This window comes from Myotis myotis, unplaced genomic scaffold, assembly GCF_014108235.1.
Source record: "Myotis myotis isolate mMyoMyo1 unplaced genomic scaffold, mMyoMyo1.p scaffold_m19_p_7, whole genome shotgun sequence".
Classification (NCBI taxonomy): Eukaryota; Metazoa; Chordata; class Mammalia; order Chiroptera; family Vespertilionidae; genus Myotis; species Myotis myotis.
In genome coordinates this window covers 92,168,605-92,180,120 of record NW_023416379.1, presented here as the reverse complement: position 1 = coordinate 92,180,120, position 11,516 = coordinate 92,168,605, and the positions used below count along the sequence as shown (strand labels likewise).

Below are 11,516 nucleotides of genomic sequence, written 5' to 3'. Positions count from 1 at the left end.
CTGGCCCGTCCCCAGCCTGGAGACCTGGATCCTCAGCCCAGAAGGAAACCAAGTCTCCGGACAGTTCTCTCCTGTCTGTGCCTGTCTGTTCCAACCTGAGAATTGGGGTTCCTTCCACCCCAAAGGCCTGAGCCTCTCCCATCCTCCCAGGCACCCAGCACCTTCCCTTTTCCTCCCACAGGGTCTCAGGGCCAGAGTCAGGGGCGGGACAGGGAGGGGGTGGGGAATGTCAGACACCAGGACAGCACGTGCTGAGGGAGACATGCCTGTTTGAGCAGCAGAGATGTCCTCATGATGTGCGAGGGCAGATGACTTCAGACACCGGCCACTTCCTTCGAGGGGCAAGGCCTCTCAACCCAGAGGCACAGCACAGCCCCGGGGCCCAGAGCCTGGATGCTAAAGCTGGGATGTGCCAGCTTAGTCAACCAGCTGTGTGACCTTCAGCAAGTTACTTAACCTCTCTGTTCATCAGGTTCCTCACCTGTAAAATGAGGATAACAATAGTACTGACTCACAGGCCTCTCACCAGGATTGAGGGAGTTGTGTATGTAAAACACTTAGAATGATGACTGGCAAATGGCTAACACTAGTGTTCATTAAATAAATATTTTTTAACATCTAATGGGCTGACTCTTCCATTCATCCTCCATGTTTTTTATATCCTACTGTGTACCAGATATAAACAAGACTGATTCCCTGCCTGCACTGCCTGTTGGGTATTTCGGTGGGATCCCTGCGCCCCTCCCCCACAATGGTCTTCTGGACTGTGGTGCTGTGGGACTTCGTGGGCGCGGCTGTGGCACCAGGTGTGTGTCCCCCAGCTAACTGAAGGCCAAGGGCAGGTCCCTTTCCTCCCTCAAGCCACCTTCTCTCTATTTGACAAAGTGGTCCCCACCCCTTCCTCAGCCCCATTTCCAGGCCGGCCAGGGTTTGGACAAGTCAGGCTGGGCATCCGGACTTCTTATAGCCATTCTCTGCCCCCTCCCCTGTTCCTGGGAGGCTCTGTGATTCTTTTTTAAATATACTTTTATTTATTTAAGAGAGGAAGGGAGGGGGAGGGAGAGAGAGGTAGAAACATCATTGATGAGAGAGAATCACTAATCGGCTGCTTCCTGCATGCCCCATACTGGGGATCAAGCCTGAAACCCAGGCACATGCCCTGACAGGGAATGGAACTGTGACCTCCTGGTTCATAGGTTGATGTTCAACCACTGAGCCCCGCCGGCTGGGTAGGCCTCTGTGATTTAATTTGAGCACAGAATTCTCTCCATGCTGCACAAGCCACCAGACACAGGTGGCGGAGGCCCTGAGCCATTAGGAGGCTCGCAAAAACTGTTCAAAACAACATTTCAACCTGGACTGGATAGCTGCTGATCACAGAATTTCTGTTATTCATTTTAGGTGAAAAAATGATCTTGTGGTATGTTTTTAAAATAATCCTTATCTTTTAGAGATACAAAAATATTTATGGCTGAAATGATGACACCTGATTTTGTTTCAAAATAATGAGGGAGGAGGGATGTAGATGGAATGAAAGTGACAAGGAGTCTATGTAGTTGTTGTAGCTGAGGATTTGGGTCATGGACCCTCACCACCGGTGTGGCCCAGAGACCCTCTGAGCCTGGAGCCAGTTAGAAATGCAGAATCTTGGCTCCGCCCCAGACCGTCTGAGCCAGAAACTGTCTTTTATTAAGTAAAATTCCCAGGGGATTCGTATTCACAGTCCAGTGTGAGAAGCACTGGTCTATTTAGCCTATTTTTGTATGTTTGAAACATTCCATCATCAGAAGATTCTGGGGTTTGGTTTTGTTTTTCCAAAACTGTCTTCAATGTCACCGGGAGATCTTCCCGCAGAGTCCGGGCTGCAGAGAGCTGGGGGGCCCGGTCTTCCCGCCGGGGTGCGACGCGGGACCCCTGGTCCAGGAGGCCAGCCCTGCGCTGGCACCGCCGGAAGCACCCCGTCCTGCAGGGCCGGCGCCTGCCCCCCGCTGGGCGGCTGTGGGCCGCGGGCAGGCCCGGGCGCGACGGCGGGCACCTGGGCGCCGGCAGGTGGGACGCGCCGCGGGCCGGCCCCGCCTCGCGCGGGGGAGGAGCGGGCGGCGCAGGTGGGCGCGGCCGGGACCGGGACACGGGCCGGTGCCGGGAGCCCCGCGGGCGAGAACGCAACCGCCACGCTGGGGCCGCCGAGCTGGGTGCGTTGGGTGCGCGGGATGAGCCTCACCCGGAAAAAGGGCTTCTACAAGCAGGACGTCAACAAGACCGCCTGGGAGCTGCCCAAGACCTACCTGGCGCCGGCGCACGTCGGCAGCGGGGCGTATGGCGCCGTGTGGTGAGCCTGGCCGCGCGCCGCTGGGGGGCGCGGGGGGCGCGGGGACGCGGGGGACGCGGGGGACGCGGGGGGCAGGGGACGTCGGGGCGGACCGACGACCGGCGATCGCCCAGGACTCGGGGAGCCTCCCGACCGGCCCGGCCGCGCCGAGGCACCTCTCTGCGCTCCCGGACCCGCCTCGGTGTCCCCTCCCCTCTGCGCTCCCGGGACGCGCGCCCACCACCCGGCCTCCAGGCCCGGGGCACCCGGCGCCATCTCTCGCTCCTGGCTTGTGGGGCTCTGTGGGGTGAACTAGGACCGAGTCTGGTTCCCCAGGACTTGAAGGTATTAGGGACCCCGGAGTTCTTCCGGGTGAACCCCATGGTTGCGAACGGGAGCACCGAGACCCGCAGAAGTGACTCGCCAGGTGGTGGGGAGACCTCCGCGGCCCCGGGTCCGCTGGTGGTAACTGTGTGGGTCCTGCTCTGACCTCTGGTGTCTGCGGCGCCCCCTCCGGCCCCCGCACCCTCCGACCAGGGCATCCGTGTCTCCCAAGCGGGCCTGCGGGGGGCGGGCGAGGGTGGCCTGGGAGATGCCACCCAGGATCGGAGCGGCGCGGCCCAGGGGGGAGGCGCTGCCTGCTGACCTGTCTGTGCCCCGCAGCTCCGCCATCGACAAGCGGTCAGGGGAGAAGGTGGCCATCAAGAAGCTGAGCCGGCCCTTCCAGTCGGAGATCTTCGCCAAGCGGGCCTATCGGGAGCTGCTGCTGCTGAAGCACATGCAGCATGAGAACGTAGGCCGGGGTGCGGGGTGCGTGTGTGTGTGTGTGCAGCCCACCGGGAGGGGACCTGCCCAGGCCGCCCAGAGCTCAGGCCAGGGCCCGGGGAGGGGACCTCCTCCTGCCGCTCTGATCCTGGCCACTCGCCTCATTGTGGACATGGGGTGCAGGACCTGCCCGGCCTACTTCCCAGGAGGGTGTAAGGGGGTGTGGCAGTGGAGCAGAGCCACCTTTTGAGGTGCAGACCTGCCGCCCGGTGGGGAGGAGATGGGCACAGAGGAAAGCGAATGTTTGCGTATGTGACCCTCACAACAACAACAGTGCATACAGTATTGAGCACGTATGTGCCAGGCTCCGTTCTAAGAGCGTTGCATAAACCAACTCGCTTAATGCTCACAGTATCACGTGAGATAAGTACTGTTAACTCCCATGTACAGATGGGGAAACCGAGGCACGAGAGATCCACAGGTTGTGTGTATGGTCAGTGGGTGGCAGAGCTGGGATTGAATGCGGGCAGCCTGGCTCCGGGCCTCAGTGCATTAGGCTGCCCTGTCTGATAGAAGCAGCTAGGAACCGAGTGGCCCAGCCTTGGGTCTGCCGCCAGGCTTTGCTCTGGACACCTGGATTGGAACGCAGACATTAAAATAACAGCTCCAGCCCCTTCCTCTTCCCCGAGGCCTCCAGCCAGAGTGATCTTGCCCTTGGCGCTGAACCAGCCCTTTGGAGGCAAGAATCGAAGTGTCAGGAGACCCAAGGTCAAGGGCAGGAAGCCTGCTGGCTGGCAGGCCCCTTCCCTGTTCCTTCCTGGATTCCCTCCGCCATGCGTGGGTTCCTGCTCGCTGGGAGGGTGGTTTTGTGCTGCCTGCCCTGAACATCACACGTGGGGGCAGTGAGCAAGGAGTATCCACCTCTCTGTCTCCCAGCCTGACTCTCCATCACTGCCCCCCCAACCCCCCACCTCACCCCCATTAAGGGGTTTCCTCTTCCGCCTCCACCCCTTAACTTCTTCCAAGGACGGGGGCACTGCCTCCTGCTGGAGGTGGTGTGTGAGGAAGGGGTGGATGGTCCCGTGCCTGGCGGCCCGGGGCAGGGGTTGTGGTGAGAGGGCTCAGGCCGCCCGGCCCTCACTGGCCACCTTCCCCCAGGTCATCGGGCTCCTGGATGTCTTCACCCCAGCGTCCTCCCTGCGCAGCTTCCATGACTTGTGAGTGGCCGCACTGAGTCCCAGGGAACTGCAGTCCTTACTCCCACTGCGGAGCACGTTGGGGGAGTGGGGGCTTCAGATTCTCTTCCGGGGGGCGGGGGGGGGGGGGGGAGGGGCCTTCCTGCCTGGCATTCCCTGTGCCTCGCAGTGGAGGTGTGGTTCTCTCTGGGGAGATCCTTCCAGCCAAGGGCGGAGGGAAAGGCGGGCAGGAAGAGGTGGGAGGGGCTTTGTGGGGTGCGCGCTTGGCTCGGAGCTGTCTGCCAGCTGCTTTGCTTGTTACTCAGCTTTAACACCACCAGGACACCATTGCCAGTCCTCACAGGGCTGGCACCAGCTCCCCCGGGCATTCCCTGGGGCCCCAGATATGGGGCCGGCCCTTGAGGCTCCTTCTAGCATGAAGCAAGGATCGGGAAGCCTGGGCTGCTTGGCTAACGGGGGTTGACAGAACCAAAACATTTCATTGCTAAACGCATGGCTTGGCTAGTGCAGTGGCTGGTCTAAACTTCAGAAACCTTTGAGAAGGTTGTTTTGTGTGTTTTTTTCAGTCCTATTTCGAATGCTCTGAAGACCTCTTTGTTAGCATGCTTTTGTTGTGAATGTAATGCAATAATTTTGAATGGAGTGGGTGTTGTTTTTTTTTTTAAGGAGGTAACATTTTATCTTTTTAAAATTTTATTTTGCAATTATAATTTACATGCAGTATTATTTTGTATTAATTTCAGGTGGACAGCATAGTGGTTAGCTAATCATAAACTTCACAAAGTGCCCCCCCCCCCCGATATTTCCAGTACCCATCTGGCACTGTGCATAGTTACTGCAATATTATCGACTATATTTCCTGTACTGTACTTTACATCCCCATAACTATTTTGTAACTACCAATTTGTACTTTTTACTCCCTTCAGCCACCCAGCCCCCCTCCCCTCTGGCAGCCATCAGTCTGTTCTCTGTATCTGTGAGTCTTTCTGGTTTTCTGTTGCTGTTATTTAGTGAGGTGATATGGTACTTGCCTTTCTCTGTTTGACTTATTTCACTTAGCATAATACTCTCTGGTCCATCATGTTATCGCAGGCGGTAAGGTTTCATTCTCTTTTGTGACAGAGTAATGTTCCACTGTATACAGGCACCACAGCCCCCCCCCCCCCCCCCAGTCCTCTGTTGATGGGCACTTAGGCTGTTTCCACGTCTTGGCTGTTGTAAATAGTGCTGCAATGAGCAGAGGGGTGCGTGCATCTTTTTGAATTCGTGTTGGGATTTCTTTGGATAAAAACCCGGAAGTGGACTTGCAGGGTCATAAGGTAGTTCTATTTTTACTTTTTTTGAGGCACCCCCACACTGCTTTCCGTAGCGGCTGCACCAGTTTGCAGTACTCCCCTCCCCCACTGCATGAGGTTCCTATTCCCCGCATCCTCACCGACACGTGCCATTTGTTGATTTATTGATGGGAGCCATTCTGACAGGTGTGAGGTGTATCTCACTGTGGTTTTAATTGGCATCTCTCTGACGGGTAGTGACAGAGCATCTTTTCATAAGTCTCTTGGCCATTTGTATGTCCTCTTTGGAGAAGTGTCTATTCAAGTCCTCTGCCCATTTTCTAAGTGGATTGTTTGTTTTTATGGTGTTAAATTATATGAATTCCTTATCTATTTTAGATATTAACCCCATATTGCATGTATCGTTGGCAAATATCTTTTCCTATTCAGTAGGCTGTTTTTCTTTCAGTTTTGTTGGTTTCCTTTGCTGTGCAAACTTTTTAGTTTGCTGTAGTCTCATTTTTGTTTGTTTGTTTGTTTGTTTCCCTTCCCAGGTAGCCCAGATTTATTTGCAGCTTCTGAGTAAACACTTGAATGTGCACAGGCTCTTCGAGAGTAAAGTGTCCCAGACGGAGTTCAGTATCTTTCTCCCACAACCTGTTCTTCCTCCCCCTTGTATGCCAGTATATAAGCCTGAGATACATATTTCAAATACTACTAAGAGCAGTGTCAGAGCATTACTGCTTATGTTTTCTTCTAAGAGTTTTATGGTTTCAGGTCTTACATTTAAGTTTTTAATCATTTTGAGTTATTCTTGTATATGGTGTAAGAATGTGATCTAATTCTTTCCTTTTTCTTTCCTCTTCCCTCCTCCCTCTCTCCCTCTCTCCCTTCCTTCCTTTAATCCTTCCTTCCTTCTTTCTTTTTTGCGTGCATCTGTCCTGTTTTCTTAACCCCACAGACATCTTCAAGACCATGGAGGTTTTGAGCAGGGAAGTGAGACCGGATTTGGGGGGATATACTCTGGTGGCAGCGAGAAAGGGGCAGGGACCAGCTCTGGGAGGTGGGAGCTGGAGGGGAGAGTTCAAGACCCAGACCTTGATCTACATAGAGTAGAGGTGATGGATGCCGAGAGCAGACCTGAGCCCCTTGGGATGCAGTGGCTGGGAGGGTGGCGTAGGTCAGGGCGTGCCACATTCCCGCTTGGCATACAAGGGGGAGGAAGAACAGGTTGTGGGAGAAAGATACTGAACTCCATCTGGGACACTTTACTCTCGAAGAGCCTGTGCACATTCAAGTGTTTACTCAGAAGCTGCAAATACATCTGGGCTGGGAGCGTGGATCTGTATTGGAATAATCACCCAGGGGTGAGAGCCGAGGCCAGGCCGGACAGTGCAGAGCCTGCACGACGCTGTTGATGACGGTAGCATCACTGAGGCCCAAGAGGACGCGCTGAGAGCACCTGATGGGGGGGGGGGGGGGGGGGACGACGACGTTGGCAGAGCATCTTTTTTTTTTTTTTTCCCCCCGGCAGAGAATCTTGAGGGGGAGTCAGACTTTGCAAGAGGTCAAATAGGAAGGGAGGGAGCGGGGTGGGGGGCGCATATTAGGGACCTTGATCAGAGCAGCCTCAGTGGTGCAGGGAGAGCAGACAACAGCTTGTTGGAGGCCTGGAATCGAAGGCAGAGGGGTCAAGAGGCATGGACCCCTCTTTCTAGAAGTTTGCTGGGAGAGAAAGAGAGAGAAGGGGCAGTTACTTAAGAAACAAGGTCAAGGGAAGGTAGTTCCAGCACAGTGAGACTTCAGCGAGTTTGTGGGCCAAGAAGAAAGAACAGGGTCTCCGCTGAAGTGAAGGACAAAGGCGGGAGGGGCGGGTGAGGAGCAGGCCAGCAGGAGGGAGGTGTGGTCGGGCAGAAGCTGCAGAAAGTCACAGGTTCACCAGGTGGCCTCCACCACATCTTGTGGCCCCTCCCCCCCAATGTTCCTTTTTCGATCTGTATCATTTTTTGTTCTGGGCTTTGCTGTTACTATGTGAGTAACAGTTATTTTGCTGACCTCGGTCTGTTTTGCAATTCCTTAAAGGGCGCAGTGGCCTAGCCACCTCCTCCTTCCTTCTTCCGCCTCCTGCGAATTGTTTTCTTGTTCCCTCCTTGGCAGGGAGACTTTTGGGTTGTTCCTAGAGCCATCGCAGCCAGGCGTGACCCTCTGGGCGAGAGACGATTTGGACAGAAGCAGAGGGAAATATTGGGCGATGTTTCTAACGCACAGCTCTGGCTTCTATGGGGCGTGGAGGAGGCGAGGCGAGGGCACCTTTGAAGAGAGGGAACCCAGCTCCCTTTGGTTTTCCTGAGCGCGCTCCAGCTGAGATGCTCACCCTGAGCTCTGCCAGCTGGGCAGCCAGCGGCCAGCACGGAGCCAGGAGGCCCGTGAGGTGGGGGGGGTGGGGGGCAGGGGTGGGGGCGGGGGTGGGGTGGGGTGGGTCTGGCTGTCTGTGGTTGGGCGGTTCTGCTCACACTTGGAGGGCATCGCTAAGGCCCCTGTTTTGCCCCAGCCCCTCCCCACCCCCCTCTGAGCTCAGACCTGGGCCAGGTGAGACTGGGCATGTACAGAAGCCCTCGTGCCTTGCAGCTACCTGGTGATGCCTTTCATGCAGACGGACCTGCAGAAGATCATGGGCATGGAGTTCAGTGAGGACAAGATCCAGTACCTGGTGTATCAGATGCTTAAGGGTCTAAAGGTGCGGGGGAGCTGGAGGGTGGCAGAGGGGGTGGGACCTGAGGTGCGGGGAGGCCAGGCCTGTGGGCGGACGGTTTCTGAGCTGGGGAGCCTGGTGTGAAGCAGTGACGGGACCCACCTTCTCTCCCCCCCCCACAGTACATCCACTCGGCTGGGGTCATCCACAGGGTGAGTGCTGGGTCCGCTACGCTCCGCCCACCCCAGGGACTCTCCACAGCCGGGAGGGGGGGGGGACGGGGGCGGGGCGGGCGGGCGGGGCACGGTCCTCCCTCGGGGACGTGGGATGTGGGTTTTCAGGCCCAGCCTTGGTCTAGGAGGCCAGGCAGCAGAGTGGCTGTGCTCTGGGGACCTCCGGGGGAAACCCCGCGAGCAAAGCCAGCCCGAGCTGGTGTTTGGGGAGCACCTCGGAGCTGCCGGCCTCAGTGGACACACGAGGCCGAACCCTGCAGGGCGGCCGCTCGCCGGGCCTGGAGACGGGACCAGCTCCCATCCGCCTCTCGCCTGGTGCTCGGTCTCTCCTCTCCTCTAGGACCTGAAGCCAGGCAACCTCGCTGTGAACGAGGACTGCGAGCTGAAGGTGAGGGGCCCAGGCAGGCGGCCGGGGTCGGGTGGGCCCCTCTCCCGCGGAAGCCCCCCAAAGCTGCTCCGAGAGCTCCCCTCCTCAGCGAGCTCCTTCCCCGTGTCCCCCGAGTCACAGATCTTGGATTTTGGGCTGGCGCGGCATGCAGACGCCGAGATGACTGGCTACGTGGTGACGCGCTGGTACCGGGCCCCCGAGGTGATCCTCAGCTGGATGCACTACAACCAGACTGGTCAGTGGTCAGCGGCCGGGGGCCTGGGGCTGGGGGGCCTGGGGCTGGGGCCGGGGCCTCTCGCGGCTCCCCGAGGCCATCTTGGTGACTCTGGGCTGGCTGCCCGCGGGCCGTGGTCAGCGGTGCAGGTGACGCTCCCTCCCCCCCTACAGTGGACATCTGGTCTGTGGGCTGCATCATGGCGGAGATGCTGACGGGGAAAACGCTGTTCAAGGGGAAGGATTGTATCCTTTGCTGGGAAGGCCAGCCTCCATCCAGGGGTCCATCCCTTCAACAGGCACTTTCTTCCTTACGTCTGTTTTCCTTCGTGTGAAAGGGACACGTGCTCACTGTAGAACAGTCTTAAAGTGCAGGTGGGGAAACGGTGAAAGGCAGCCCCGTCTCTCCACCAGGACGCAGGACATTCTTCACATGTTGGCCCCACACACTCGCGGAGGCCGTGTGCCGGGCAGGCCTTGATGAGAGGGGGCGGTCTACCTGCCAACGCAGAGTGAGAGGGTGGGAGACGACAGGGGCCTGGTGACCCGGTGGCATGAGGGCCAGAGCAGCAGGGCAGCAGCACTTGTGGGAGGGCCCTTACCCTGGCCTGGTGGGCGGTGGAGGGGGGAGCCTTCCCGAGACCTGAGTCCTGAGGATGAACCTCCTGTCCCCAAGCAGGAGGAGGCAGGAGGCGGGGAGGCGCCTGGAGCCGGGGTGGCTGCCGCAGGGCGGGTGGGGGTGCTGGAGGGCCGGCGGGAAGGGCAGCTCCAGATCCGCCAATAGCGAGTGAGGCTGAGCCTTAACCTGCTGCCGAGACCTGGACCAGCTGACCCAGATCCTGAAGGTGACCGGGGTGCCAGGCCCAGAGTTTGTGCAGAAGCTGAAGGACAAAGCGGTGAGTGGCAGTGGGCGGGGCGGGCAGGGCGGGCCTTTGGGAGGAGGGCTTCCCTGGGCTCCGCTGCCGGGGCAGGCGCTTTGCCTTCATCCGCTGTGGACTGCCCGGCGCCCGCAGCCCTGCTGGGCTTTTCTAGACTCTGCTCTCCCCCAGGCCTGGGCGCCGGGGCGACATGGGGGTTACTCATGCTTCTCTGTCTTCAGGCCAAATCCTATATCCAGTCCCTGCCGCAGAGCCCCAAGAAGGACTTCTCTCAGCTCTTCCCCAGCGCCAGCCCCCAGGGTGAGTCGGGCTGGGCCTGTGCACCTGTGTGTGTGTGGGGGGGGGCGGGGGGGGGAGGGTGCAGGGGGGGCGTGGCTTCCCCCAGGCCTGGGTGCGAGGCTCCTCTCCCCGCAGCCGCAGACCTGCTGGAGAAGATGCTGGAGCTGGACGTGGACAAGCGCGTGACGGCCTCGCAGGCCCTCGCCCACCCCTTCTTCGAACCCTTCCGGGACCCCGAGGAGGAGACGGAGGCCCCGAAATTCGATGATTCCTTAGAGCACGAGAAACTAACGGTGGACGAATGGAAGCGTAAGCGCTGGGGCCCTGGCCCTCCCGCTGCCGCAGCCTCTCTGTGCTTCGCCTCTGCTTTCCTGTCTGGCCTCCGGCCCTGGAGACCATGCCTCCGCCCTCAGCTGGGATACTGCCTCCCGCGGGCATTTCCTCCTCCCCGGGCTGCCGTACTGCCCCCTGCTGTGTCTGCGGGTCGGGGGACCGGGGGACCGGGGGACCGGGGACGGGCTCTTTCTTCCCTCAGCCCCCACCCACCTGAGCCACCCTGCCTTTCTCAGAGCACATCTACAAGGAGATCGTGAACTTCAGCCCCATCGCCCGGAAGGACTCGCGGCGCCGGAGCGGCATGAGGCTGTAGAGAGGGGCCCGGCGGACCCTGGCTGAGCCCGGGACCACCACGGAGCCCCCTCCTGCCTCTGCCCCAGGACCAGTGTTGACCCGTCACTGCTGAATGCTTCGTGGAGTGTCGCCTCCCAAGCAGAGGACAGAGGGCCCCGTCCTGTGTAGGAAACAGGCCTGTTCGAGGCAGAATGAGAGATGTTGGTTGGAGGAAATCGCTCGACTGCGGCGGCCACATTAAATGCCTGTCGGGACAGTCGCCTCTGTGTGGGGTCCTTTCTTCTCGCCTGCAGGGGGGCGAGGAGGGTGGGCCGAGCGGGTCGGTCCGCATCCGTGATGGCGTGTCCACTTCTAGGGCTGCCGTAACAAATGGCCACAGGCTGGTTGCTCAGAGCAACAGAAACGTGTGCTGTCGCGATTCTGAAGTCTGAAACCAAGGTGGCGGCCGTGCTCCCTCCACACGGAGGGTCTCGGGGAGAATCCTTCCTCCCCTCTTCCAGCTCTGGTGGCGCCCAGGATCTTTGGTGCCCTTGGCTTGTCGCCGCCTCCGTCCACTTCCTGCCTCTGTCTTCACGGGGCCTTCTCCTGTGTCTGTCTGTCCTCCCCTCTTAGAAGAACACCAGCTATCCCATGTAGGGTCCACCCGTGTGATCGCATCTC

The 11,516-nt window shown here is 58.8% G+C and overlaps 1 protein-coding gene across 1 annotated transcript; it reads left to right on the top strand.

Moving 5' to 3' along the window:
- Positions 1-2,099: 2,099 nt before the first annotated feature.
- On the top strand, positions 2,100-11,115 carry MAPK13 (mitogen-activated protein kinase 13). The gene is made up of 12 exons (XM_036317448.1): positions 2,100-2,329; positions 2,972-3,101; positions 4,232-4,290; positions 8,172-8,280; positions 8,418-8,447; positions 8,809-8,856; positions 8,977-9,091; positions 9,244-9,315; positions 9,886-9,965; positions 10,169-10,247; positions 10,362-10,535; positions 10,796-11,115. Exons 1-12 carry the CDS (start codon positions 2,211-2,213, stop codon positions 10,873-10,875), a joined length of 1,095 nt encoding a protein of 364 aa, XP_036173341.1. The 5' UTR covers positions 2,100-2,210; the 3' UTR covers positions 10,876-11,115.
- The last annotated feature ends 401 nt before the right edge of the window (positions 11,116-11,516 follow it).

Excerpts from the sequence above, each read along its gene's own strand:
- MAPK13 (XM_036317448.1), top strand. The coding sequence starts at position 2,211 with ATGAGCCTCACCCGGAAAAAGGGCTTCTACAAGCAGGACGTCAACAAG. Across the intron at positions 8,448-8,808 it reads CGGCTGGGGTCATCCACAGG|GACCTGAAGCCAGGCAACCT; the intron begins GTGAGTGCTGGG and ends CCTCTCCTCTAG. Across the intron at positions 8,857-8,976 it reads ACGAGGACTGCGAGCTGAAG|ATCTTGGATTTTGGGCTGGC; the intron begins GTGAGGGGCCCA and ends CCCGAGTCACAG.